This window comes from Lagopus leucura, unplaced genomic scaffold, assembly GCF_019238085.1.
Source record: "Lagopus leucura isolate 7727_CA_CO unplaced genomic scaffold, USGS_WTPT01 Super-Scaffold_100016, whole genome shotgun sequence".
Classification (NCBI taxonomy): Eukaryota; Metazoa; Chordata; class Aves; order Galliformes; family Phasianidae; genus Lagopus; species Lagopus leucura.
Genome location: NW_024962270.1, coordinates 1,426,704 through 1,451,539, shown reverse-complemented (window position 1 = coordinate 1,451,539; position 24,836 = coordinate 1,426,704). Strand labels below are relative to the sequence as shown.

Here is a 24,836-nt window from a genome sequence, read left to right as displayed (position 1 = left end):
GCAAAGTGTGGGGACACACATAGAACTGAGGTAATGTGAGAGCTTCACCTGACTGGGTCTTGGGGACAGTTTCAAGCGGGAGATAAAAGGCCATGGTCAAAGCACCTACTGTAAAGGGCTGGAGATAGATAGAAAAATGCCTGTGCAAGTCATGTAGTATCCAGAATTAGGGACAGAATCAAGAATGATGGTCCCCCACAAACTGAAAAGGGATTTGTTTCAAAACACTTCATCATTATGTAGTTAAAAATCCCTTTGGAAAGATGGGAAAACAACGCACGATACGAAAGGGCCCTGAATGTGACTATCAGGCCTCTGGTTTTCAAACACTCTTTCTTCACACTATCACTTCAAATACCCGTGCACATAACTGGATAAGGCATTCAAGCATGGAAATCACAACCCTAAGACCTGACGTACATTGTTACACTGGCTTGTGACACGGGGATCTTTGTAAATACATCTGAGCATGCAGCATCTGCTGATTTGGGGGACATGCGAAAACACAGCTGAAAAACCCAGGCTGCTATTTTTTATTACATTAGAAATCCTACCTGAACATTTCTTTCAACTCGTTCACCTTCTTAGCAGGATATTTGCTGGACTGGCTGTCACTTAGGAAAGCCCTGGCATAGGCCAAGGGACCAGCATTAACCTGGAACCAAAGAAGTAAAAAGTCATTTACGCCACAGCTTTGAGTCACTAAGGGCATTTTAGAAGGTTAGAAAGATTTCTTAAGGCTTGAAAACCATTATCATGTTATTTGAATGCCACCAACTCTGCGCTACTAATATCACCAGAGCAAGCCCAAGTCTCTAAACTTGAGTATTAGTTTTTCTATCTAGGTTTTGAAAGCCCAAAAGATAAATAGAGATAAAGAAGAGGAAGGGAGTCTGTTTCCTCATACTTTCCTCACACTTCTGCTTGGCAAGCAGTACGGTCTGAGTCTTAAAGTCATATATCTGGCTGGAAAAGTCAGGTTCACAGAGAGGTTATTTCTGCCTGATATTTACCAGTGCACTAGTAAAGAATTAAGTATATTTCAACACTCATTCACGGCCACTAAGGTATGGTAACACTTAGCACTGCAAACACCACTGGACAAAATGCTCATTGTCTCGAGCCATTGGTGTAAGTGGCAGGCTGCTGGCTGCAGTGCTGCAAACTTGGTAGTTAATCATTTATGGAAAGCAAACGCGCCGTGCTACGAAAAGCTGACTCACTGAGATACGTCTGTCAATGTGATTCTGAAGAGCTGTCAAGCCTTACCTGCACGGAAACACAGCCTTGTAATTTGAGCTGCAGCTGGATCATGTCAACATCACCTGCAGAGCAGAGCTTTTGCAGCTCTGCTGTCTTGTCTTTTATTTCATCGGTTGCAACATCAATTGGTTTTAAATTAACCTGATGCTCATAATTGACTGGAATTCTCTTCTTTACATATGGGAAGGAGTTCAAAGCTGGCAGAAACAGCAAAGAAAGTTTACAGATTGAAAGGCTGTTCAGTAAACAGAAGTATGTATCGATAGATCAGTTTTACTCAGTGTAGTGAAATCCTGAACAAAGCTCTAATTTAACAGCATCATTCATTCATTTATGAAAATTTGCCCATAGAAATGTAAGATAAATTCCCCCTCCCAACCAGATTATTGTACTACAATTCTGATTAAGAATCAGAGAAAATTTCTGATTCTTTTAGGATATTATTATGAGCTAAAATAAGTCTATAATTAGTTGCTGGTACCTATTGCCTCGTGTTCAAATACTTTAACTTACTGGTAAGAATGGTCCTTTTTTTACACTGTTCTTCCACACTGCCATGCTTTTTTCCGGATAAAGTGTAAGGAGTCTCAAATACAAATCTATTGATATTATGATTCCTTTCAAATTCAGTCTTTCTTTCAGAAAGTTCTTTGTCTTCAAAATAGGGTTTCACATAAGTCACTTGAATATGAGCGTACTTGGGGTCAAGGTCTTTAATGTTGACCTGTGAAACAAGAGAGTTACACTCTAGAAAAACAAAGGTTACAATACCTTACAATTACTTACAATTGTTTAATTTATCTCCTGGGACCTGATGAACACTCTGATTTTCTGCTGTCCCAGCCCCATTGCATGCGTGTGAATAACATATCAGGCACTCCCTTTGACCTCAGCAGGGATGGCTAGACTGTGAGCTAGCAGACACACAAGACGATGAGGTTGCAGCACAAGAAATAGCTCATCTGGTGTCAAAAAAGGTGTACCTGGAAGGAGCAGTCATATCATGCTCTCCATCAATGCAGCACATTCACACGTTACTCAGACCTCCTAATTCAACCATGTTGGGCTATGAGTTACCACTCGTGCTGCACTGTGCTGTAGCATGCAAATCTGCAGGCTTGCACAAAACCTTTGAGGTCTCCAGTATTGCTGTTAGTAACCCAGATGAATCCATAGCTGCAACCCAAGGAGCATAAAGAGATATTCTATGCCCAGTGTAGTCCCAGGCCCTAGAGAGCAATATTTATGTCACACTCATCTGCTATGTAGCCCCTATGTTCACTGCATTTCACTAGCTTGTTCACGCAGTTTAATTTTACCTTATTAGAATCCTGGATAATTTTTACAGTTTCTGAGCCAAATTTTTCTCCATAAAGTTTCAGAAGTCTGAAAGAGATCTCGGAAAGGCCCGTCAGCTTCGGCTCTTTGTAGATATATTCCTTCCCATCTTCTTCTTCAAAGAACGTCTAGCATTAATCACAAACAAGTCACGAGGAATAGATGAGTTTCTTTGCTTGGAAAACATTCTTTCAGATTTGCTGGTTTGAAAGCAACTTTCTACTAACAATTCAGAATGTCAGTAAGGCTTAGAAGGCTATGGTTTGCACAAAGACTCTGTGTGGTCTAACAGATTCCTTCAAATACCGTGTAAAGAAATTTTATCCTTGACCAATACAAACACATCATCATAAAGCACAAAGGCCTGAGTATGACTAACCAGAAATCCAAACAGTGTGGCAGAAGGGTTTGGCCAAAGGTTGTCTTTGAGGAAGGTTGGAAAGAGGCAACCAGGACAAAAAGCACAAAAACAAAGCACAGAGAATGAGTAGAAAAACAAATTTTCTAAGCCCTGAAAGCAGAGCCATGTGAAATTTGGAAATAAGAAGGTTTTGTGTAAGCCAACGGGGACCTCAAGTAATAAATGGAGAAACGTGTTTCCGCTGCTTTGATTTCTCCTGTACTCAGGGAAGTGGAACTCCGAATATTTGTGGTAAGTAGAGAAAAACTTGCAGCAAAGATTGTGCCTGCATCACCAGTCCTTCCTGTAACGGAAACTGTGAAAGCCTCGTGCTTTGGCAAGCTGCTCTGGTCAGGAATTGTGACAGACTGTTAGAAGGATCTCTGTGCAGCTGACAATATAAAGCTGGCAAAGCTCTGAAGTGCAAAACTGGATCAAGCATTGGCTGTCAGGATGATGTTAGCTTGCGTAATTTGACCCAGTTCTTTGTGTAGATTTTAGAAAACCAAATTAGCAGTTGTTTAATTTGTTGCTAACTTATTTGCTTTTCACATATTGAAAGTACAAAGTGTGGAACCAAACGTTTGCTGCAGCAGAAGTCAGTGATCAGATTTGTTGTGTGTGAAATGACAGTGGTGTTCAAAGGTAAAAACTCAGGATGGTTTCAGGGGTACACATCAATTGCTGTAAAAGAAGGAACCAGGAAAGGCAGGGCTAGTGTCATTTACATAGCATTTTCTAGAGAGGTGACCTGCATTTCCCCCAGAGTTATGGGTCTGCAAGTAGAAGAGGGCCATTTAAAGACACATGGGAGATGAGATGTAACACACGCCATTAGATTAGCTGGAAAAATAACAAAGCTGTGTAACTGCCTTCAGGCTCAGAAGATATGATAAGTTCACACTCTTTCTTGTGACTTTGAGCCCTAGATCTTCTCAATTTTTCCAGCTACTTAGAATCACAGAATCATAGAATGGCTTGGGTTGGAAGGAACCTTAAAGCACCAGACCCTGCTGAGGAGCTATCAGGCTTTTCAGCTTAAGAGCTGCCTGAGCAGCAGCTGAATGGGGAAGGATGCCAGGTGAGCAGTAGCTGGTGAGCCTCTGCCTATGCTTACTTGTCCATAAAATGCCACTCTGAAAAAGGTTCCAAGAAGCCTCTTCCTTGTGTGCATCACCTCCAGTATCTTAGCGTATGCCCCATGAAGCGTTCTGTACAGTTGAGTGAGTTTCTGGAAAGCAAAATTTGACATCTTTAAAGCTGAACTTCAAGTAGGAAATTCTAACTAACGCTGGAAGCTACTGAAATATCTGAACACAATTCTCTGGAGGATTCAAACCAGAATTTCAGGCTTCAAGCCTGAAAGATACAACAGGCTGCAATAAAACCACTGTCCCTAGAGAGAAGGCTGGACCTACAGTCTCAGCACGTTCCCTTTAAGCACTAAGCCTTTAAGGGTAGAGAAACTTGCAGTATTTTCCTCAGTGATTTTTTTTTTTTTTTTTAAATTAAAAACAGCTTTATGATGAAAAAAATAGATCATGATTTCTCCAAACTTCAGTTGCAGAGTTGCATGCTGTCCTGATGTGGAGGGGTCATGGGAGAGGGAAAGGGAAGCACTGTTCAGCAGCAGAACCTTACCACAGCACAGATCACAGCAGGTGCTGGGAAGGAGCAAAGCTTTAACTCCTTTCACTGTATTATCTTTCACTAATTTGTTTAATGACCAGCACTGAAGCACAGCATGTGCTACACTGACGCCAACCCATTAATTCAGCATCAGAAATACAAGCACTTTGCTTTTTCCTAGCAGTCTGTGAAACAAGGCACACACAGACGAGTTCAAAATGCATACTTCAAATTCACGCCGCTTTTCATAAATAGGAATGATCAGTTTGGAAACTTCAGAAATGGTTTCGTAACGCTCTGCTTTCCAGAGACCATCCACACATTGCTCCAGCAACTCCACCAGGACTTCCTACAAGAGAAATCGAATGGGTGTGGTTAAGTCAAAAAGAAGAGAAATCATTTGAGCTTCAGATAATTTAATAAGTTCCACTGTTGTGGCCAGAGCTACAGAATTTTAAACACTGTGTGGCCTTGGTCTTTCCAAAGGTATTCTGTAAGTTTGGAATGAAAAAAAAAAAAACCAACAATTTTTTAAAAAGTTTAATTCTTAATAACTCATTTGCACAATAGTGAGCAAGTATGCCTTGGTTATTTAGGTACCTCCTAAGAAAATGCCAAAGCTCTGGAAGGATACGGTTGGAAGAAAGAGGGCACACGTCTAAGAAGCACATCTGAGAACATGTGTACAAGAGCAGTGAGATGTGCTGCTGGGGATCCCCAGGCCTAGCACTGATGAATGGACATTCAAGCAGAATGCACATTCAAGAGCCACCTTGCTCAGCCACATGGCTCAGGGGTTGCACAGCTGTGATGCAGAAGTAATTGTGAGTCTTTATAATTTACAGGAGGATCTTCTCGCTTCCCCTGGGCACTGCTTTGGTTTCTGGACTGTTCTGCTGCCATGGCAGCACAGCCCTAACTCAAGGGGAGCCTGAGTTGACTTCTTGCTCAGCAGACCTTGACTTCTAACCTTCTGCACCTTCTTGAAAATACTATGCTGTGCTGTCCTGTGCTGGCGAGAGTTAGCATTTGCATAACATGGCAAGTAAAGTTTGCGGTGTAGCTTTTTCAGTCTCAGGGCTAGAAAAGCCTTTCAAAGGAACCAAAAAGCTATACCAGATTTACGTATCTGAATTGCACACAAAAAATCCATCAGTGCAGATTTCTCTTGGGAAATTGCCATGGAACAGTCTTTTATGCAGATGCCAGCGTACAACTGTAATTTGTTACGGCTCACATGAGTCTAAAACTAAAAGTCTTAATTGGTAATCAAAACTCTTGTAGTCTGTGCTACGTAACCTCACCTCACTGTAATGTACATCCATCATCCCGCCATCTTCTTTCATTGCACCTTCTTCGTCAATGTTGGGAGTGATTTTCCTGAAGGCAGTGCATCCACTGGGGAAGAGTTCTGTAGCAGGCGAAAGCAAATGGTTTCATAGAATAATTTATTTCAAATATATCTTGCTTCAATGGTCAAGGAAGCAGTCTATTGATAATGAAGTCCTACAAGCAGCAGAGGACATGACTCTGCTCATTGTTGCTGCTCATTTGCTACACTAGGACTGAACACATCAGAATCTCCCCAGCCATTTGCCACAGGAGTCTTTCCTGATGTGTGACTAACACCAAGCACAACAGATCTTCCAGCGTGCTATCCGAAGTCACCTTTGACTAACTTGATGGCCTGCAACTGACTGATAGTCAGGAGAGAAGAGCAAGGATGTATTTTTGCACAGAAGATGCAAAAAGAAAGCTATCATGAGGTGCTGGAAAGCTGGGTAGGAAGTGACTGGGATTGTGCACCCCTAGCAGAAGGCACACTTCTTGATGCACCCCAAAGCTTTGAGTAGTTCAGCATGTACTGAACCATTTCCAGCCTTACATATACACGTATGTAGAATGTCAGTGACAGAAATAACTCAAGGTATTCACTTGATATTCCTTTTGACTTGTTCCTTTTCTTATTCATAAGTTCTCTCCTGTGACTGTGGTCACAAAGGGGTGGCAACCACATGGGGGTTGTGGTCAGCACCCTCTAGGGCACACATAAAGAATGACCACTTTCAATGCTTTCCCCTCTGCAGCCATGTAAAGTTTGTATACGTATCAAATAAGCATGCCCTGTTTCTTCCCACTTAGCCAACACAGAGTACAGAATGTGGAGGGACTTCCAGCCCCCTGAGCAAGGTCCTTAGAGACCTTTCCTGCCAAGGCAGTGCCTGCAGTCATCTTCTGTGCAGCCTAACATTAAAAGCAGTGGGAAGCTAAGTCCTTTTCAGCACTACTTGCTCACATAGAGATGTGAAATGTGGTCAGCGCATCAACTGGAGAATTGATATTCACAAGAAAACTTGCAAAACGTTGTATTGTTACTTGAGAACACGTGAGTCTGTCCTTGCTTCCTGTTTTGCATTAAACCACAACACTCCCTTTTTTTTCCTGGTTGCTCTTTACTCATTTGTATAGTTAGGTTACATATTTGTATAGTTAGGCTATAGCCTCATTTTTTGACTAAATTTTGACTGCTTTCTCCTATATTTTCCCATATTGACTACAGTGATACTTCTGATGAACATACTGGCAGACAGTTTTTAACATGGGCTTCCCCCGTGAGCACACTTCCTAATGTGAAATACATCCAAACTCTTCAACCAAGATGTGATGTTTCTGTTCTTATTTTACTCAGTAAAGTTCCAACATGACTACCTAAGAAGACCTGACCAGCCCAGTAACACTTGGATTACCTTCTTTAAAACTATTCATCATCTGATACCTTCATCATGCCACAATGCATTTGTCTTTTTGGTTTTTGTTTTTCTTTTTTAGCTTGTTTAGAAGAGATCCACAAATAACCATTTACCAAACTGTCACTCATCGCTGCATTGCCTCACGCTCCTCAAACAGCAAACACTTACTTTTCCTGTGCAGAAACTCTGCAACGAGGGCTGCTACGTGAACGTAACACATGGCTGCCTGCAAAGCACAAAGTGAAAATTAAAATATCATCTCCACATCTGCCTCCTTAAGCACCATGTTTTGAATTACGCGAATTACCTCTGAGAAATCTCCATTTTTCACATGTATTTTTGCCATACTGTCCAGCCATGTTTTCCGCAGCTCTGGGGTGCTTGCATAAGATTTAGCTAAGCTGTACTGTAGATCTATCAGCATTTCTGGATCCTTTTCATGTTCTTTCATTTGGGCAGTGGCCATAAGCACCGTACGGATCCTCTTCGTCAAATCTTTGACTTCCGAAGGAAAAGCAGTTGCCTGATACAAAACAAATCTAATTAGAAGCAAACACAGAGACAAAAGGTATGGCAGGCTTTTTCAAAGACTTTTGCTACCCATAAGCCAAAACTCCACTTACTGCCAATCTAAAAAGCAAAGCATAGGAAATAACACTGACTGCAGTTTTACCTACTGAACACACGGTGCATACAGCATACAGTATTTAATGTGCAATCAGAAGTGATTCCACCTGGGCATGCACAAGATGTTGACCATTCCAGTGCTGAACTGCAGCAGGTACTTCTGCGAGCTGAGGAACTGGGTGAGGGTTGGACAGAAGTGCTTCTTGCATGCAAACACCACAAAATGGAACCATAAACCATTCCTGAAGCATTTTCCACTGAGTTCACCATGTGGACTGTTAGTGTCTGATGTGGTCACTCTAATTCCAAAAGTCCCATGGGCATTCTCACCACAGGAATGCGTTAAAGAAACACAGGCTCCAGCTGATCCTCTGCTACAAGCGGTTAGATTGAGGCTTGTCCAGCTAAGTTTTGATAATCTCCAAGGAAAAATATCTAATATCCTTTTTGTTCCAAAACGGGAACATTTCTGGGAAGTCATTTTTCTTTATGTAAAGTTGGAATTTCCCTTGTAGCATCTCGTGCCTGTTGCCTCTCGTCCTGTCCCTCTGCACCTCTGGGACAAGTCTGACTTCCTCTTCTCTAAAACCTCACTAGATGCCCCCTCATCTTTCTCTTCCCTGTGCTGAGCCTCGCTTCGCCCACATGCCAACTCCTCAGCTATGTCTGTGTCTGTGCACAGCACCATCTCCAGTGTCCTGGAATCTCTCCTGTACTGGAAGATCTCTCCTGTACTCTTGCTCCTATGTAGGTACATAATCTGGATATAACAATGGTTGCATGATGTAAAATAAGATCAGCAAAACAGGGATTAGCAAAACCCCTATCAACATCTGTGTGCAGGAGGGAACAGAGGTTCTGTCATGTTTGTCCGAAATATAATTTGGTTGTATCACAATTTAGCACCTAACTGAGGTGTCAAAATCCCTCCTCCTGCCCTGAAGGTGTCTCATGCCATCCTTCCACCCCACCCCAGCCAGCATCCCGTTCCTTTAGCTCATGGAATGATCACAGAGCTGTAAAACTTTTCCTGTTTTTCTCAATCCAGCATTGGCAGCTATACTGGGTGCAATAGAGCAAATTGTAGTGATAATTTATTATTCAGTGGATTGGATGAAACTGTTTATTCCAGCACAAGGGCGGACAATTATTTTCCAAAGAAATACAACCATCAGTGTTTACAAAAGAAGATATTATTAATATTAGTTACAATAAAAAAAAAATAATTTTAATTCCTGCTAATTACGGCCTTTAGGCAACAGGCCCTCCCCTGGCATTCCTGTCAAAGCTGGAAATTCTTAGAAAGCTCTTTGCACACTCTTGAAAGGAGCACCCCATGCAAAGTGTAACCTGAATTACAGTGCTCCCTCCTCTTGGCATTAGGCATCACAGTGGAACATGGCATAGTGCACCTGCTGTTGGCATAATCCCTTTTTTCTGAGCAAACAGCCCAGTGCAGGCTTTTAAGTTTTACAGTTAGAACTAATTAGGCTTATCTAAACATGATTTTCTTGAGTGCATCCCCCATCTCGCATTAATGGCTGATAGCACACAATGTGATCTCTCTCCTCCAACCTACCTTCATAGGCCTGTCACTGTTTGCAAAGTTGTTAATGATGAGCAAGGAGTCCTGAAACCTCGTCCCACCGCTGAGTGCCACATCTGCTATTAACTGGCTCACTGCAATTATTATCTGTTGGGACAGCAAAGGAGCATAATTTAAACGAGCCCAATAGAAGAGCTTTATTGTCACAGTTACGTAAAAAGCTCATAAAAAACATCGTGTCTTTCCCACAGTGTAAGCAAGGGCCGTTGTTGTGGCTTCACTGTCTGACCTCCCGTTGGCAAACACTCCTCAGAGGGCCAAACTTCTTTGCTGAACAGCAAGTTCACAGAACTAACGAGATAACAGTCTTAATACGAATGCTGATGTGGAAGTAAGTACCTCGATTATTGTCATCTTCCCTGTTTTAGCACAATCCAGACAGCGTTCATCTGCACTCCAGGTATCTACATTTGCTTCAAAAAAGTAACACTGCAAAAGCAGCTCCAGCAAAATCCTTCCTCCTGCCCTGAAGGTGTCTCATGCCATCCTTCCACCCCACCCCAGCCAGCATCCCAAGCAGAGGTGTTTCTTGTAGCTGCAATTCCAAAAACACAACAACGTGGAGTGCTTGATGGAATTGTATTGCACCCAAAAAGCCCGGAGCCAATCACTGAAAACAGGCATTAGGCAAAGCCAGGAAATCCAGAAGCTTTTTGTCCGTGTATAAGATCGCTCCTTTTAGAAATAAATGATGAGCTCCTCTGTAGACATGAGGTAAGACATAGCTACGTTGAGATACCCATTCACTACATCTGAGGCATCCAGGCATCCCTCTGCCCTCTTTTCCCCAGCTGCTCACCTGAAGGTGCGTTCTCAGAAATGTCCTCCTTTTGGTGAACTCAAAGTTGTTTCTCATCAGCAGATACAGCAGAGCGGAGGCTTCGTTCCTTGTGGAGGTCACCTTCGAAGTGCAGCACTTGAGGATCTCGTAGCAGAGGGCAGCACACATGTTCACCCTTCCCTTGAAAAAGGCTGAGGGAAACTTCACAAGAGACAGGCAAACATTAGAATATACACCACAGAATTACACCTACAGGGCTTAGAGGGGCAAGAGCATGGCGCAGTACATTGGGCTCAACCTTGGAAAGCCTAAATAAAACTTCTGCCAGAGTGTTGTGCTCAAAAGTAATTTGTGGGAATACATTCAGAGCCTATTTTTGATCACATTTCCTTGCTGTCCTTAGCTGACATGCTTTTTGGAGATGTGCTTGTGCATGTCCATCTGTCCCTATCCCAAACAACAGTTGGGTTCAGTGGCAGATTCTCAGCACATCAGACAGACAGAATTCCGTCTCATGCCCTTACAAAAGCCCTAAACATAGGAAAGAGAGGTTCCACCAGTGTCTGCTGTGGGAGATATCTGCCAGAACCCTCCAACAAGGCCTGCTGGCAAACATGTCCTTGGATGCCTGCACCACTACTTCCACACGCCCCAGAAAAAAAAAAACACCTAAAAGGATTACTTCCCTCAGGAATTCCAGCATGCAAAAAAGGCACACGCTTGTCCCAAAGCCCCCAACACACACGGTGACTCATGCCCTTGCCCCCCATATTGAGCTGGCGCCAGGAAGCAGTGGAACAAAGCCAAACTGCAGTGTGAGTCACCTCAGTTGGGAGCAAGGCTTGGGGATTTGCAATGGAACGGCCCACACTGTTGGAGCACATCTGTCCCCTGAGCAAACTCCTATTTCAGAGCAGCAGACCTCTATGCAGGACTTGCTGGAGCACCAATCCACCTGCGGTCAGAGTGGTGGTTGGTGGGGAGGGGACACTGCATGCTGCTTCCTTCCACCCCCACTGCATTGGGTTGGGCACAGGGAAGCAGAAGAAGGAAGGGTTTGGTGCTGGCATGCAGCCGCCTCCGCAGCCACCGCAGGGATGTGGCTGCAGGGGGTGACACCAGAGCCTGCTGGGGTAGTGAAGGCTGCTAGGACACTGTGGGATGGCACTCTGAGCCCTACGGATTTCTTGGCACAGCCACAACCACAGGCTTTATCCATGCAGGGGAGAGGTTTGCTCAGTTCACGTCTTCCTGAGCATGGTCCATGAGCCAATTCTCTGTTCTATCACCTTCTCCCCATAGGAGATGACAGTAAATACTGCCCATGAGTTCACTCACATCTTCCAAGTCAGAGCCTGGAGCTGTCACCCTGGCCCTCTATCTTTTATGCTAAATATATGTGATTCAGAAAAACTTATATGTACTCAATATTAAGATCCTTTCCAAACTAAGCCAAACTGCTGGGGCCATCACTGTGGCATGCTGGTAAATGGGTTTTCAAACAGGAACTAAGAGTTGTGTCTAGCAAGACTACTCCATGGGTGTAGTCCACCATTACACAGAGCCATACAGGTTAAAAGAGTGTGAAGACACTGCTCCAGTAGTTGGGGATCTCTGCCTCTTGCTGAAAAAAGTCACAGGGGAAAAAAAATGGGAGAAAAGAAATGAATAAAATGGGGCCAAGAGGATCAAGTGTGCACTTGAGCAAGGAGCTATTAAGTAATTATTCCCTGTTGTAATTCAGTCCTTCCCCCATTGCGAGATGGAGTCATGCTCAGAATTGGGATTAGCCCAGAGCTGGCTGCAGTGATATGAAATTGGGAGTGCACAGGCAGCACAGGGATACCCAAGAGAATATGGTTGGCATTGACTCAGCATGAATCACTGACTGCCTGCAGAGACTTATCAGACACTTCCAAGCCAATGCTAGGGAGAAAATTTTTTCCTGGGAACCTGCTGGAGAACAAGCTCCAGTCTTCTCTCTGTGCATTTCTCCTTGTGTTGCTCCAAGAGGAGAACCCGTGCCCTGTTCACAGTAAGCCTGCATCCCCAGGCAACTCCCTGCTGGAGACTGATCCTGAGCAGATGCTGTCACTCCTGGCACCTAAGCAGCACCCAAAGGGTTTGTGCTTGCCATAGCTTTGGCCAGCTGCTGAGTTACAGCTGCCAGGGGCCATTATAAACCCCAGTAAAGCAGGGCAGACAGCTTTATGCTCCCTCTTGCCTTTTCCAGCCTACAAGGTAGTGAAGTTTCTAGCCTGCTGCTGTGAGATTGCACTAACAGGGAGGCAAAGCAAGACTTGATGTGGTTGGATACAATCAGCTGTTGCAGAAAAAGAGCAAGGCTCTGCTGCCTTGTTCCTTCAGGGCCTGGGATTGGTGATGCCTCCAAACATGTTCCCAGCACATATGCATGCAAGCAGCATTCGTTTTAGATCCAGAACCAAACATGCAAACAATTATAGACCTTGTTTGTTCTTTGCTTTCTTGCGACATATCTTTTTAAAGTCTCCTTCCTAGCAAATGACCAGGTTTAGTGAAGGAAGAAGGGTATTTTTAAGACAGATTTTAGGAAGCGAAATAGCTCTCAGTTTTTCCCTCCAACAATCATCTGTTGTGACACGAGATAAAAGGGGGATTCTTTTCATTGTAATTATGGCTGCAGAAGGCCATAAAAAATGGGAAATTGTCTATTCCAGCTCTATCAAAGATATAATGCACTTTTGGCTTTCTCAAAGTTAACACCAATTTATAGCTAGCCATGATATGCAACTCAAAACAAAACAGCACGATTTCTGTATTTCAAAACAAGCTGGCAGGAAAACAAAACATCCTTGCACTAGCTGTGAAATGCTGTAATCCTCACCCCCAGTTATTTAATCCTCACTGTGTGCCTTAGAAAAGCCCTTCAGAGGACTTAAAAGGAAGTTTGGGACCATGTGGTTACGGAGTTGGCAAAGAAATCACTTCCTCATAGATACCATCTGCTGGGCTCATATCTTGATTTTACAGAAGCAACACTGTGTCCTGCCATTGGGGAAACGTGAAAAATTAACTGAAAGAAATCTTTCAGATCTCAGGATCAGTAAATCATAGAATGGCAGAGTCACAGACTGGTTTGGGCTGGAAGGTTCCATAAAGGCCATCCAACCCCACCTGGCCTTCAGCACCTCCAGTGATGGGGCATCCCCAGCTCTTCACAGCCCGTGCCAGTGACTCAGCACCCTAAATGCCAAATCCATTGTGGGTTTGAGCTGGCAGAAACGCAAGGAAATCACCTGGACCCCCATCCTCACAGCAGCCCAGAGTGCAGCCTGCACTGCTGCAATCGGTGTTTTGGAAACTGAGCATATAACCCTCGCAGGGCTCCATCTGTGAAGGCTGATGGTGAGATCAGATGAAACAGGTGTGTAGGTTTGGCTGCACACTTAAATAACCACAGAAAATTTGCCAGGGAGGCAAGGAAGATCTCTTATTCGCTGTAGGCAGAATTTCTTTTTTACGGCTAAATAAAATTTCAGCTAATTAAAGGGAGAGAGGAGCAGGTGGACTGTGTCCATGTGGGCTGTGTGTAGATCTGCAGCAGGATGTATTTCAAGGCTACGCAGACCATGGTCAAGCAGAAAACTTGACAGACACAGGGAAAGGCAGAGCAATAATCATCAATTATGCCCTGCAGAAAAATGGAGTGATTCCTTCTGGTTCCAGCTGCCAGTGTGGGAGGATGTAAAAAGCCCTGTGGAAAACCTCAAGTAGGAAACTGTGCTGTCTGGAGCCAGCTAGCTAGTGAGACTTCTGCATTTTCTGCTTTTGGTCTATCTGCTCAGGACAAACCAAACATCAATCCTAGACATATTCATATTAGCTCTTAGCTTTGCTGTGTGGTTACAGTAAAATATTCATAGCACAGGCTTTCTCCATCTTTGAAAAACAAGTTCTAGATGTCTCTGTCTTATAACAAACTTTGTTCAGTGAGTTGTGCAAGACCTCCTTTGGAAATAATCGCTGCATGTCCATCACATGCTCGGCTGTTGGGCTGCAATCTCAAGCCACACAAATTTATCTCATTAACAAAGTGTTGCATTCCAGTGACTCCAGAGCTTTTCATTTGTTTGATTATAACTGTGCAGCTTGGAAGCAATGGAGCTTGCGTGTACCTCTGGTATCGAAAATGTGCTTATGAGAAGTGGTATGTTGTGACAAACATGGAAGGAAATGCCAGCAATAGCATCACACTGCTCTGGTGTGGTTAGCTGTGGCTTTGAGCACGGGGGGTTGGGCAGCCTCACTGTGTTCCAGGGCTCTGAGCTCAGCAGAGTGCAGGGATTAGTTCAGCCATCGACCCTCTCCCACATGCAGCCAAGTCCAGGAGATATTGGTCTCCTCTGTCATGCCTACAGAAATCCCACAGGTTTGTGTTACGTACCTTGCTGATGAAAGCTCTCAGGGAGGCAAACACATGCTTAAGAGCTGCTTCTGACTGCCCGTTTTTCAGAAAAGCAAGATGAATATCAAAAACCTTCTTCATGAGGGGATTGTGGCCATCGTTGCTTAAGAGCTGGGTCTGGAAAGCAATGAGAGAATTTACTTCGCAGCAGTGTTGTGCCTGAAGGTGAAAATGACAGAGATAATTTTGCACCGTATCAATTCTTAAGCCAGATGTGGAGCAGAGCCTTCAGTAAAACTATAACCAGAAACCATGACAATCAGTACTAACTTACAGTATTTGCCAGAGGCTATTTTAAGAGAACAGAACAAAACCACATTGACGCTATTGCATCACTAATTCCAAAACAAAGTTAGGTTTTGGACAATGCTCTGTAAAACGTTCACCAATGGTCCAGGTATGCTTTAAATAAAACAGGCAGTTACCAACATGACACTGCTTTCTCCATTTTGCTTTGTGAGTCTCAAGAAGAGTTTTATTTACGATCCACATGTTTTAATTGAAATTATTTAAGCCGTCAATAAGAACAGCATCAGCACTTTTACTGCAGCACACTTCTGTGTGGTAACAATGGATGTCCGTAAAAGCAAAGCAGAAGCCCATTAAAGCAGAAGGGAATGCAGCCTGTCCTGTGGTTTGAAAATCACATTGTCTTGTGGTCCGGCTATATTAAAAAAGAGGCAACTGTGAAAATAAAACAAGCTTTAACTCTTGCATCTAAATCCTTCTGCTGCTGCCAAGCTGCTATGGAGCAGATGGAAGCACCAGGATGGACTTTTTGCTCTGTAACAGAAGCACAGGATATGACTTGTTTCGTGTTGCTCAGCACATCTGAAAATGAAATCTTGGTGGTGCTTACGCTGAGATACAGAGCTGTTCTTGCAACACCATGCAGAACACAATGCTCTTTGGAGGAACTGTGCTCATGAGTTCCTCCAACTTCGAGGAAGAGCTTTTCTGGACCACTATGTCAGTACTTGGTTGCCTGCCTGGGCCTCTCTCCATCACAGAGGCTCTGATTCTTGCAAATGTCAGTGACTGTCACAAAAGTGAATCACTACATGGAGGGGACTGGTGCTATTTAGACTGTCAAGTACAGCTGGAATGCCTCAGTCCTAGAGACATCCACATTCAGCAACATACAGAAATCTAAATATAAGCAATTAATGATAGAAGCCAGTGACTGTTCAAACGTGCCAGACCTTCATTTCCCTTTCCACTGCCTCCTTACTATATGGTGGTTTCCCTTTTTTCCATTTTGCTAATGTGTACAATCATAACAAACAACATAACGTCCACATAATTTTCTCTGGTCTTGCATTTTTGAAGCAATTAGGAGATATTGCATAATTGCTCGGCAGGACCATGAAACACTCCATGCAACGAGCTGCAAATGATTTACTTCTGTAAACACTTCCACAATCTGTCAGTCTGAAAGAACGGATCACTGAAAGCAACAGGCACACAGAAACACAGCATGTTGTTCTATGGCACTTTTGATTTCAAAGCTGACCTTGAAACTCTGAGTGAAAAAAGAGATGGTGTCCAGGACCGTCAGGCACACTTCAGTTGCTATGTTGCCCTCCAGCAATGCCTGGTGCACAATATCTGCTTCTGTGGTGCCTGCATCTGCGAATGGAAAGCAAATCGGGAGGAAATGGTGCTCAACACTCTGGTTCCCACCAAATCTAAATGCTGATACAAATAAGGTTCTCCCTTTCCACATCCCCAGGCAATGAGGAGCAAGTGACCAATGGACGCATGCACGTTTTCAACAGGCTATTATGGCATGGGCACACCTTGCTCTGCTGTACGTACTGTGGTTGAGGGTGAAAGATGTGTCCAAGCTGCCCAGGTGTTGGAGCCGTGCCTGCATCCCTCCAGCTCTGCTGCGAAGTGCTGGCATTGTCTGCGATTTCCTATCGGCTGCCACATGCTTGGACACCCAGACATCGTGCACCCTGCAAGGGGAAGGAAGGCTGTAGGATGAGATAAAGGTTGCTCCAGGCCTGGGGGCTCCAGCACAAGAAGAATGTGGAGCTGCTGCAGCAGGTCTGGAGGAGAGCTGCAAAGGTGCTCTGTAAGCCAGAGCACCTCTCTTATGAAAGGTTGAGGGAACTAGGTTTGTTTGGCTTGGAGAAGAGAGGACTCCAGGGAGACCTCACTGTGGCCTTTCAGTACTTGAGGAGAGCTTATAAGCACTTTTTACATGGTTTAACAGTGATAAGATATGGGGAAATGGCTTTAAACCAAAAGAGGGGAAACTTAGGATAGATGTTAGGAAGAAATTCTTTACTCAGAGGGCACTGACACTCACCAGGCACTGACACTATTGGCTAAGATGCTGTGGGTGCCCCATCCCTGTAGGTGCCCAAGGCCACAGAAGGGGCTCTGGGCAGCCTGACCTGGTGGGGGGGGCACCCAGCCCACAGCAGGGGTTTGGAGCTCAATGACTTTTCAGGTCCTTTCCAACCTCAGCCATTCTGTGATTCTGTGACACTTGAGGCACCTGCCTGGAGACCTGGCCTCCCTCTCATGCACTAATGTGGCTCATCCCAATACTGACTGAACTACTCTCTCCTGCTTCAGATTGCCTTAAAGCTAAGAACACCAGAGCTGCTGCTCATAGGGCTGGGATAGAGCCATGCCTCATGTCTCACCTGCAGCCAGCTGCAGGGTACACTGCAAACCTGCACAGGCAGCCAAAAGTGCCTGGGGCTGGGGGTCTCCTGCAAGAGCTAGAGGGGAGGGAAGGGGAAGGGTGCTACAAGGAGAGGATTCTACTCATTGCATGGCACTGAGCTGAGTCCCAGCATGGCCCCATAGACTCCCTGCCTGCTAGGTTTGCCCAATGTGGGTGTGAGTGTTCCCTTCCTGCCCGAGCTGCAGCAGGGAGAGTGGGGACGGCCCCCAACCCCAGATGGAAGAGCACAATACCTGGCGATATTTCTCTTCCCCACGTATCTGAAGTGAAATAAACACACTCTAGAAAGAAAGAAAGAAAAACGTTACAGATTCTGCAGATCAGGAACAACCAGAACATTTTTAGTCTTCCCAGTCCTTGTCTGTGGACACACTCCTCCACACATGAGAGTTTGGGGTCTATATTCATGTGCTGCAAGACCTCAGACCCTTGCTTCTGAACTCCCTGGTGCCCTGCTGACTCCCCAGCTATCTGCTGCTGTGCCACCTCATCACACCCTGGCCAGACACCTCTAGGGCTCTGTAGGGCCCTGTGTATCCTGAGAGGCAGCTGCACTCACTTCATCCTCCTTGGTGCCAGCACAGAGGTGCAGGGTTTGAACTGCAGCCTTGTGATACTCACTCCAGAAGCACAAGGACGTTGATCAGCTCTTGAGGTGAGAATTTGTTCCAGTAGGCTAAAAGTGTATCTGAGAAAGAGAAAGACATACATTGAGATTCTTTTCTTTTAATAGAAAAGGGACCTTACAGACCCAAGCAGCCCACGACGGCCTCTTGTCTTTCTGGCTGCCCTCTGGTACACCCCATAAGGAGCAAGAGCCACCAACCTTCAGAGATCATCTTCACAATGTAGAGGTAGCACATCAGGAGCGTGCGGATCTCAAACTGGTCCAGGCGGCTGCAGTGAGACACGCTGCTCCTCGTGGAGCTCCTGCGGATCTAATGGGACAGGAATGTCACGTGGAGGCACCGTGGCCACAGGTATCTGGGCTGTGCTTGAGCACAGACATGACAGATCTGGCATGTGCCAGATGCACCAGCGCTCCTCCTGTCCCCAACAGCACCTCGTAGGACATGCCTTGGACACGTCCCATCTAGGGATAAGCAGTCTGGAAATCCAGCCAAAGCTTTCTTTGCCCAGCAAACACATGTCTGGGCAGAGAAGGATGCCTTATCTAGCAAAATGCATGGCAGCCTTGCTATCGCTCCTTCTTGCTACAGCATCTGAGCTCTGCGACGATTTTGAAGTTTTTGCCAAACAAAATTCATTCACTTTCATGGTTTAAAGCAAGAATCTTTCTGTTAAATGTGTATGCACCAAACCAAACTGTCAGTAACTAAAGAAACAGGAACTTTCCACTTAAAAGAACCATTTTGTTTTATCCTCCTGAGTTTTGGGAGTGCCTTTTGTTTTTTTCCCCTCCTCTTTCGTGAGTTAGGCGAACACGAAGAAAGTCTTCTGCTGTCAGTGTTTGAGGGAAAGGAAGGCTTGTGCATTCTGTGGTGGGAAAGAGGGGACTTTTAAAGATGCACCACGTTGTTTGGCATTCTCTGTGCTTGCCCTAGTCATATCCTCTGACAAACGGATACAATTAAGCTCTAACAAGGATGCTTCTCTTAAAGCTGTGCCTCATATGTTTGGAAACTGACCCGCAGATCATATGTGTTGTTTATTCTGGGGCAGGCTATGGACGTGAGTCATAAGAACACAGAATTAAACATTCAGATTAGGGCTCGAGATACAGTGCTATGGCCAGAACTGTGCTGCCAACCGTGCCAAATTATCCAGACAGCACACACTCCAACAGAACCGCAATAAACAATGTCTGCTCTCTTACAGAGCCTTAAAGCTGTGCTCCTTCACAATGCATTGCTCTCACAAGGCTTTGAGGAAGTGATATGCACTGACAGAGAAGCTATTTTCTACTACTATGAAAAATATACCTTCAAGGACACGGATGAATGTGCCTGGCTGTGGCAATGAGGTGAGCTGAAAGCCAAATGTTTTCTGCAAACCCAGCCAGGTGTTGCTGCCAGCAGGGTGGAAGTACATGCCCTGAGCTCTGCAGTGTGATGCTCAGGCAATTGGTTGTGCTTGGTTTTGTAGCCTTGTGATTCTTGTGGGGGACCCCCACCTCTCCTGAGCATGTCAGGACACAGTCAGCAGGAGTCCGGATAAGCATTGCTTTGCTTTGCTCATTGGAAGGGCCAATGTTTTTAAAGCTGTATCAAGGATTCGTGCTAACACAACACATCTGGAAAGCACCTGAAGGCAAACCAGGAGCTGGTCTGTACAAATACCGATTTCCATGTGTGCGATCTGCCAACAAGGAGAGCACACACCATCTGGATGCTGCAGTCAGACCTCTTTGTGCTGTTGCCTTATGCAAGTTTATGACTGTGGGTATTACCCTCTGCTTATTTTCCTACTCCTATCTCATCTCCCACGTCAGCAGTCACCAACTCTCACATCGTTGTGCTTTGACTCCCAGCTGTGTGTGAAAACCAGTTCCCAGCACCACTCAGTGTATGCTGACCGGGCTCAGCCCTGTCCCAGCACAGAGAACACATCTGTGTGTGGATACACGCACCGTGGGAGCAGAGAATTTCCTCATGCATTTTGCCATTCATAAATAATTTGCCAACACTTATATTTTTGTCTCAGAGAATTTTAAAGAGGGAAAGCATACCAGACCAGCAAGCCCAGCTTCTGCTAAGATGAATCTGTTTGTTCCCAAACAGAGGTATTTCATAGAATCATAGAATGAATCACAGAATGGCCTGGGTTGCAAAGGACCACAACGCTCATCCAGTTCCAACCCCTGCTATGTGCAGGGTCACCAACCACCAGACCAGGCTGCCCAGAGCCACATCCAGCCTGACCTTGAATGCCCCCAGGGATGGGGCATCCACAGCCTGCTTGGGCAACCTGTTCCAGTGCACCACCACCCTCTGTGTGAAAAACTTCCTCCTCATATCCAACCTAAACCTCCCCTGTCTCAGTTTAAAACCATTCCCCCTTATCCTATCACTATCCACCCTTGTAAACAGATGTACCCTCTCCTGTTTATATGCTCCTTTCCAATATTGGAAGGCCACAATGAGGTCTCCCTGGTATTTACAAGCTGTTTTTTCATTGTTACCAATTATTTTTTGTCCCCCTTAGCTAACAGCCTATGCACAGCAGTGAGCACTGTCCTTTCTAACCCCAGATACATTACATTTTCACTCTGATCCGGGGAACCAGTTGCCCCCTCTGAGTTCAGGGATCCTTTTGAGTCCTCTCGCTTCATCCCATGGCCATTTGGAAGTGCTGCTGGAAAAAAAACACAGACTCCAAATGATGCAGTTTGCACCCACACTCCTCAACATATCACACTGCTGAGGACTGGTGGTAGCTGCATTGAACATAAAAGCAAAAGTAGAATTTTAGAACAGTTAATTTACCTGAATCCTTGTCCACAATCAGGCTGGATCTATTTGAGGGGGATGCAAAATTGCAGATGAATTCATCCCTGGATGCCTGTAAAGCAATATGAGGTTTTTGTGACCAACAGAAGATAATAGCTATTCTTTTATAAAAGAGAATAATGGAATAAAAAAGAAGATTAGAGCAGCTTTTAAAACGCAGGTGAAAATTCCTTACATCCTTAATAAGGAAACAAACGCCCTGGGGTGCAGTACAGAGAACAGCAAGGCACGTTAAAGGAAGTGATGGCAGCTTGTTCATTTTTCATCACTTGATTTGATGTTGTTTTTATTCAGACTTTTTAAAATTTTTTGTTACTGCTTTGCCCTAAACAAACAGGGAAGCCTCATCTGCAAGCCTGAGCCCTTATGGGAGGCAGATGGAAACTGAGTCCTGTTCTCATTGCACCTGGAGGGACTTACCTCTCTGCACAGCACGATGCGTGCCGTAGAGGAATACAACAGCAAAGAAAACAGCAACGCAGCAAATAGAGAACCATCACAGGAAAAAGGTCAAACAAAATAAACACATTACTGGATGGAAGGAAGAAAAAGAAGCCCACTTGGGCCGCTGGGCTGTACTCACAGGGCTGGAGGCAGCCGTGCAGGAGACGAGCACGTCGCGGCCGGCCACGCGCTGGATGTTTTCCAGCAGCAGCCCCAGCAGCGGCAGGTAGAGCTGGACGATTTTGGCCTGCTGGTTCTGCAAAAGGGGAGAGGAGCAGAGCTAAGAGCTCAGGGTTTCCACAAAGTAAAAAAAAAAAGGAAATTCTTCAGCCAAAAATGTGTATATGCCACCAGTGGGTATTACCAGCAACGAGCTCTGGGAAATGAGGGATTTCGGGGGCTGAATGGCATTCCCAGTTGTACAGGAAGCATGACAAACAAACCATAGAATCATAGAACGAATCATAGCATGGCTTAGGTTGGATGGGACCTTTAAAGATCATCTAGTTTCAACCCTCCTGGCATGGGTTGGTTGCCACCCACTGAGCCAGGCACCAGCTCAGGATGCCCAGAGCCCCATGCATGGCCTCAGGCACCTCCAGGGATGGAGCACCCACAGCTGTGGGCAGTGCCAGGGCCTCACCATCCTCTGAGTGAAAAATTTCCTCCTAACACCTCACCTAAATTTTCCCTCTTTTAGTTTAAAATCATTCCCCCTTGTCCTGTCACTGTCAGACCGTGTAAAAAGTCAGTTCCTCTCTGTTCAGAAGCTTCTTTCAGTGCTGGAAGGCTGCAGTGATGTCTCTGTGGATTCTTCTCCCGGTTGAGCAAGTCCAGATCCTTCAGGATCCTCCCTCTTTCTCCAGAGGAGAGTTGCTCCAGTCCTCTGAGCATCATCAGGCTTCCTCTGGACCCACTCCAAAAGCTCCATGACTTCCTTGCACTGGGGTCCCCAGTTCTGGACAATCCCGGATTTCCTAACTCTTTAACTGGCACTTCACAGCTCCATTTTGAAGTGCAACACCCCGCAGTAATGAAATAAAAACATTTGCTTCTTCAGAGGTGCTGACTATTGCTTCCAGTTGGGAATTCTCCATAGCCAACACTTCTATTTAAAACAGTTTGGAGGAAGGGATTAACTTGAAAACTTGAATTAACTGATACAGATTGTTTATGAAGTTTTGAAAAAAGTCTGTTTGGCTATTTCTAAATGCAAGGCTCTCTGACATCAGTTCTTTTCTTGTCAAAAAATGATTATCCTGGAGCTGACAGAAAAAGATATCTAAGGGCTGTGTTGTTTTGATATAAGCACCCAACATTTTCTTCTGATTCCGTATGACAAAAGATATGAGAGACCTTGATAATGCCCATGGGCTCAGCAAACCCTCTCTCAACCATTGATGAGGATGAGGTTTCCTTAGCTGGAATGAGACTGCAGCAGCAGCGTCTGCTGCCTGCAACGGGACTGGTTTCCAAGACACCAGCTGAGCATCCTGCCATGCAGCCTTCTGGCCATGCTGCCCAGAGCAGGACACACACCAGAATACAGCAGGGCAGTTTTAAGACACGTGGCATTTTTGAGAAGGCAGGGAGCTGCTGCATGCTGATGAAGCAAACAGTTTCTGAATTAGCATGAGAGCTTTCAGGCACCCCAGAAGAGCTGACACAGGCTGCCTCTGACCCAGCTGTGACAGAGAGTTGGCAAACCTCTCCTGTTTCACCAAGTCTGGGCAGCAACCACGTGTTGTGCTTTGTTCCAGGCTGTGAGAGTCACTGGGGATCCGTGGTGCAGAGAGAAACAAGACCACCTCCCACTCAGCCCTTCCAGTTATGCTGCTAAAGGTCCAGAGAAGGAGAGGAGAGGAGCTGGCTCCAGTCCATGCGGAGGGGCAGGAGTCCCTGGTGCATTTCGGTCACGTCCCCACCCTTTGTGTCCAGGATGCTATCCATATTCCAAAGTAAAACCCTGAATGTAGCAAACTAGGAGCAATTTTAAGAGCTAAACTCTTAACAGAGGCATGTTTACAGCCTACAGCAAAGACACATAGTGTCTGTGCTGGTAGCTCAGCGCTTTCAAGGACATATGTTTCAGCAGGGATCAGCATCAAAAAAAAAAACCAAGCCCATCTCCAAGCTCTCAGCAATACCACATGCTGAGCCACTGACCAAAGGAAGCTGAAAACTCCCCAGCGGAAATCCAACATCTCGTGAGAATCCACAGATCCTCTCTTCTGGCTCACTAATTGGCAAAACATGCAGCTGACTTTAACAGAGATCAGTCCTGCTTCCTAATTATAGTACATTAACGCAGGATATTAATTTAAGTCCAAGTCCAGAAGACCACTGACGTTGCTTAACTTTGAACAGCCTCTTGGCTAGGAACACTTTCAAGTCCTTTAATGGCTCGAGGCTTTATTATGTAAATACTCAGCACGGATAAGAGCTCTGCAGTTATCACGGGCACATTATTTGTATTCCTAGATCATTTCTCAGAGCTATTCCTGTAATGCCATAACTGTAACTTAAAACGGTTCCCTGAACAGTAATGAGAACACCCTCAGTGCACGGTGCAAAATCTAAAGCTGATGTTTTTCCATAAAATTCAAGACCTTTACATTTAAAAGCCAAGAAAATAAGCCTGACCTTGTGCTGGTATCTGTTGTCGAAGGCATGCTTTATCAAGAGATTTTTTAAGACTGTGATGGCCGTATATCTGATATCATAGTTGTCCTGCAAGGCAACAGAGGTTTCTCTGAGAAGCATCCCCACCAGGAAATGATGCCTGCAATACTCATCAGTTAAACTGTATTCAAGATTTACATCTGAAAGAAACAGCAAAGCAATGGTTAAGGGAACTGTTCCAAAGATCTATTCAGACTGAGACAGAACTGTCAAGTAAGCCACAACAGTTCATGGGTACGGTCTCATCATCACTCTTCTTGTGATAAAAGATCACAGTGCAGTGATCTTTTAATGAAGCCTGAATCAATGACAGCTTTCTCAACCACAAAGTAATACGAAAGAATTTGTCATCTCCCAGTTCAGACGAGGCATTCACTCCAGCCCTCACCACCTCAGCAGCAGCTAAATGAAGGATTTATGCAGCGCAACGCTTTGCAAACCTCAGTGCTCTGAGGACCAGCTGTAAAGTCAGAGATGGATGACACAGGGAAAGGCAGCACAGCTCCAAGAACCCCGTGCTATCATCAGGGTCAGAGTGCAGAGCAGAGGCCAACACTGCTGGAGTGAGGGATGCAAACAAGAACGAGGTGCCAAGTGACCTCCAGCAGTTTACATAGCCCCACTGTAGGACTCAGGAAGCAGGGCAGGGTTCCAAGGAGCTGTGTGCCAGGAGCTGTGAGGCTCCGTTAGCGCTC

The 24,836-nt window shown here is 45.1% G+C and overlaps 1 protein-coding gene across 2 annotated transcripts in view; it reads right to left on the bottom strand.

Annotated features, from left to right (window-relative positions):
- Positions 1 to 24,836, bottom strand: part of DOCK11 (dedicator of cytokinesis 11) — a 69,990-nt gene that overhangs the window by 4,731 nt on the left and 40,423 nt on the right. The window contains exons 31-51 of one of the 2 annotated variants that reach the window (XM_042876447.1): positions 24,103 to 24,281; positions 21,599 to 21,715; positions 20,992 to 21,067; positions 20,766 to 20,860; positions 18,372 to 18,483; positions 18,167 to 18,233; positions 17,779 to 17,826; positions 16,660 to 16,802; positions 16,355 to 16,470; positions 14,821 to 14,958; positions 10,413 to 10,595; positions 9,587 to 9,700; positions 7,688 to 7,903; positions 7,549 to 7,606; positions 5,935 to 6,041; positions 4,857 to 4,979; positions 4,119 to 4,232; positions 2,583 to 2,729; positions 1,777 to 1,987; positions 1,270 to 1,460; positions 555 to 655 (exon numbers count right to left, since the gene is read on the bottom strand). In XM_042876447.1, the coding sequence (XP_042732381.1) occupies positions 555 to 655; positions 1,270 to 1,460; positions 1,777 to 1,987; positions 2,583 to 2,729; positions 4,119 to 4,232; positions 4,857 to 4,979; positions 5,935 to 6,041; positions 7,549 to 7,606; positions 7,688 to 7,903; positions 9,587 to 9,700; positions 10,413 to 10,595; positions 14,821 to 14,958; positions 16,355 to 16,470; positions 16,660 to 16,802; positions 17,779 to 17,826; positions 18,167 to 18,233; positions 18,372 to 18,483; positions 20,766 to 20,860; positions 20,992 to 21,067; positions 21,599 to 21,715; positions 24,103 to 24,281 (2,656 nt within the window). The remainder of the gene's footprint in view (positions 1 to 554; positions 656 to 1,269; positions 1,461 to 1,776; positions 1,988 to 2,582; positions 2,730 to 4,118; positions 4,233 to 4,856; positions 4,980 to 5,934; positions 6,042 to 7,548; positions 7,607 to 7,687; positions 7,904 to 9,586; positions 9,701 to 10,412; positions 10,596 to 14,820; positions 14,959 to 16,354; positions 16,471 to 16,659; positions 16,803 to 17,778; positions 17,827 to 18,166; positions 18,234 to 18,371; positions 18,484 to 20,765; positions 20,861 to 20,991; positions 21,068 to 21,598; positions 21,716 to 24,102; positions 24,282 to 24,836) is intronic. The other variant, XM_042876448.1, reaches the window with a different exon arrangement.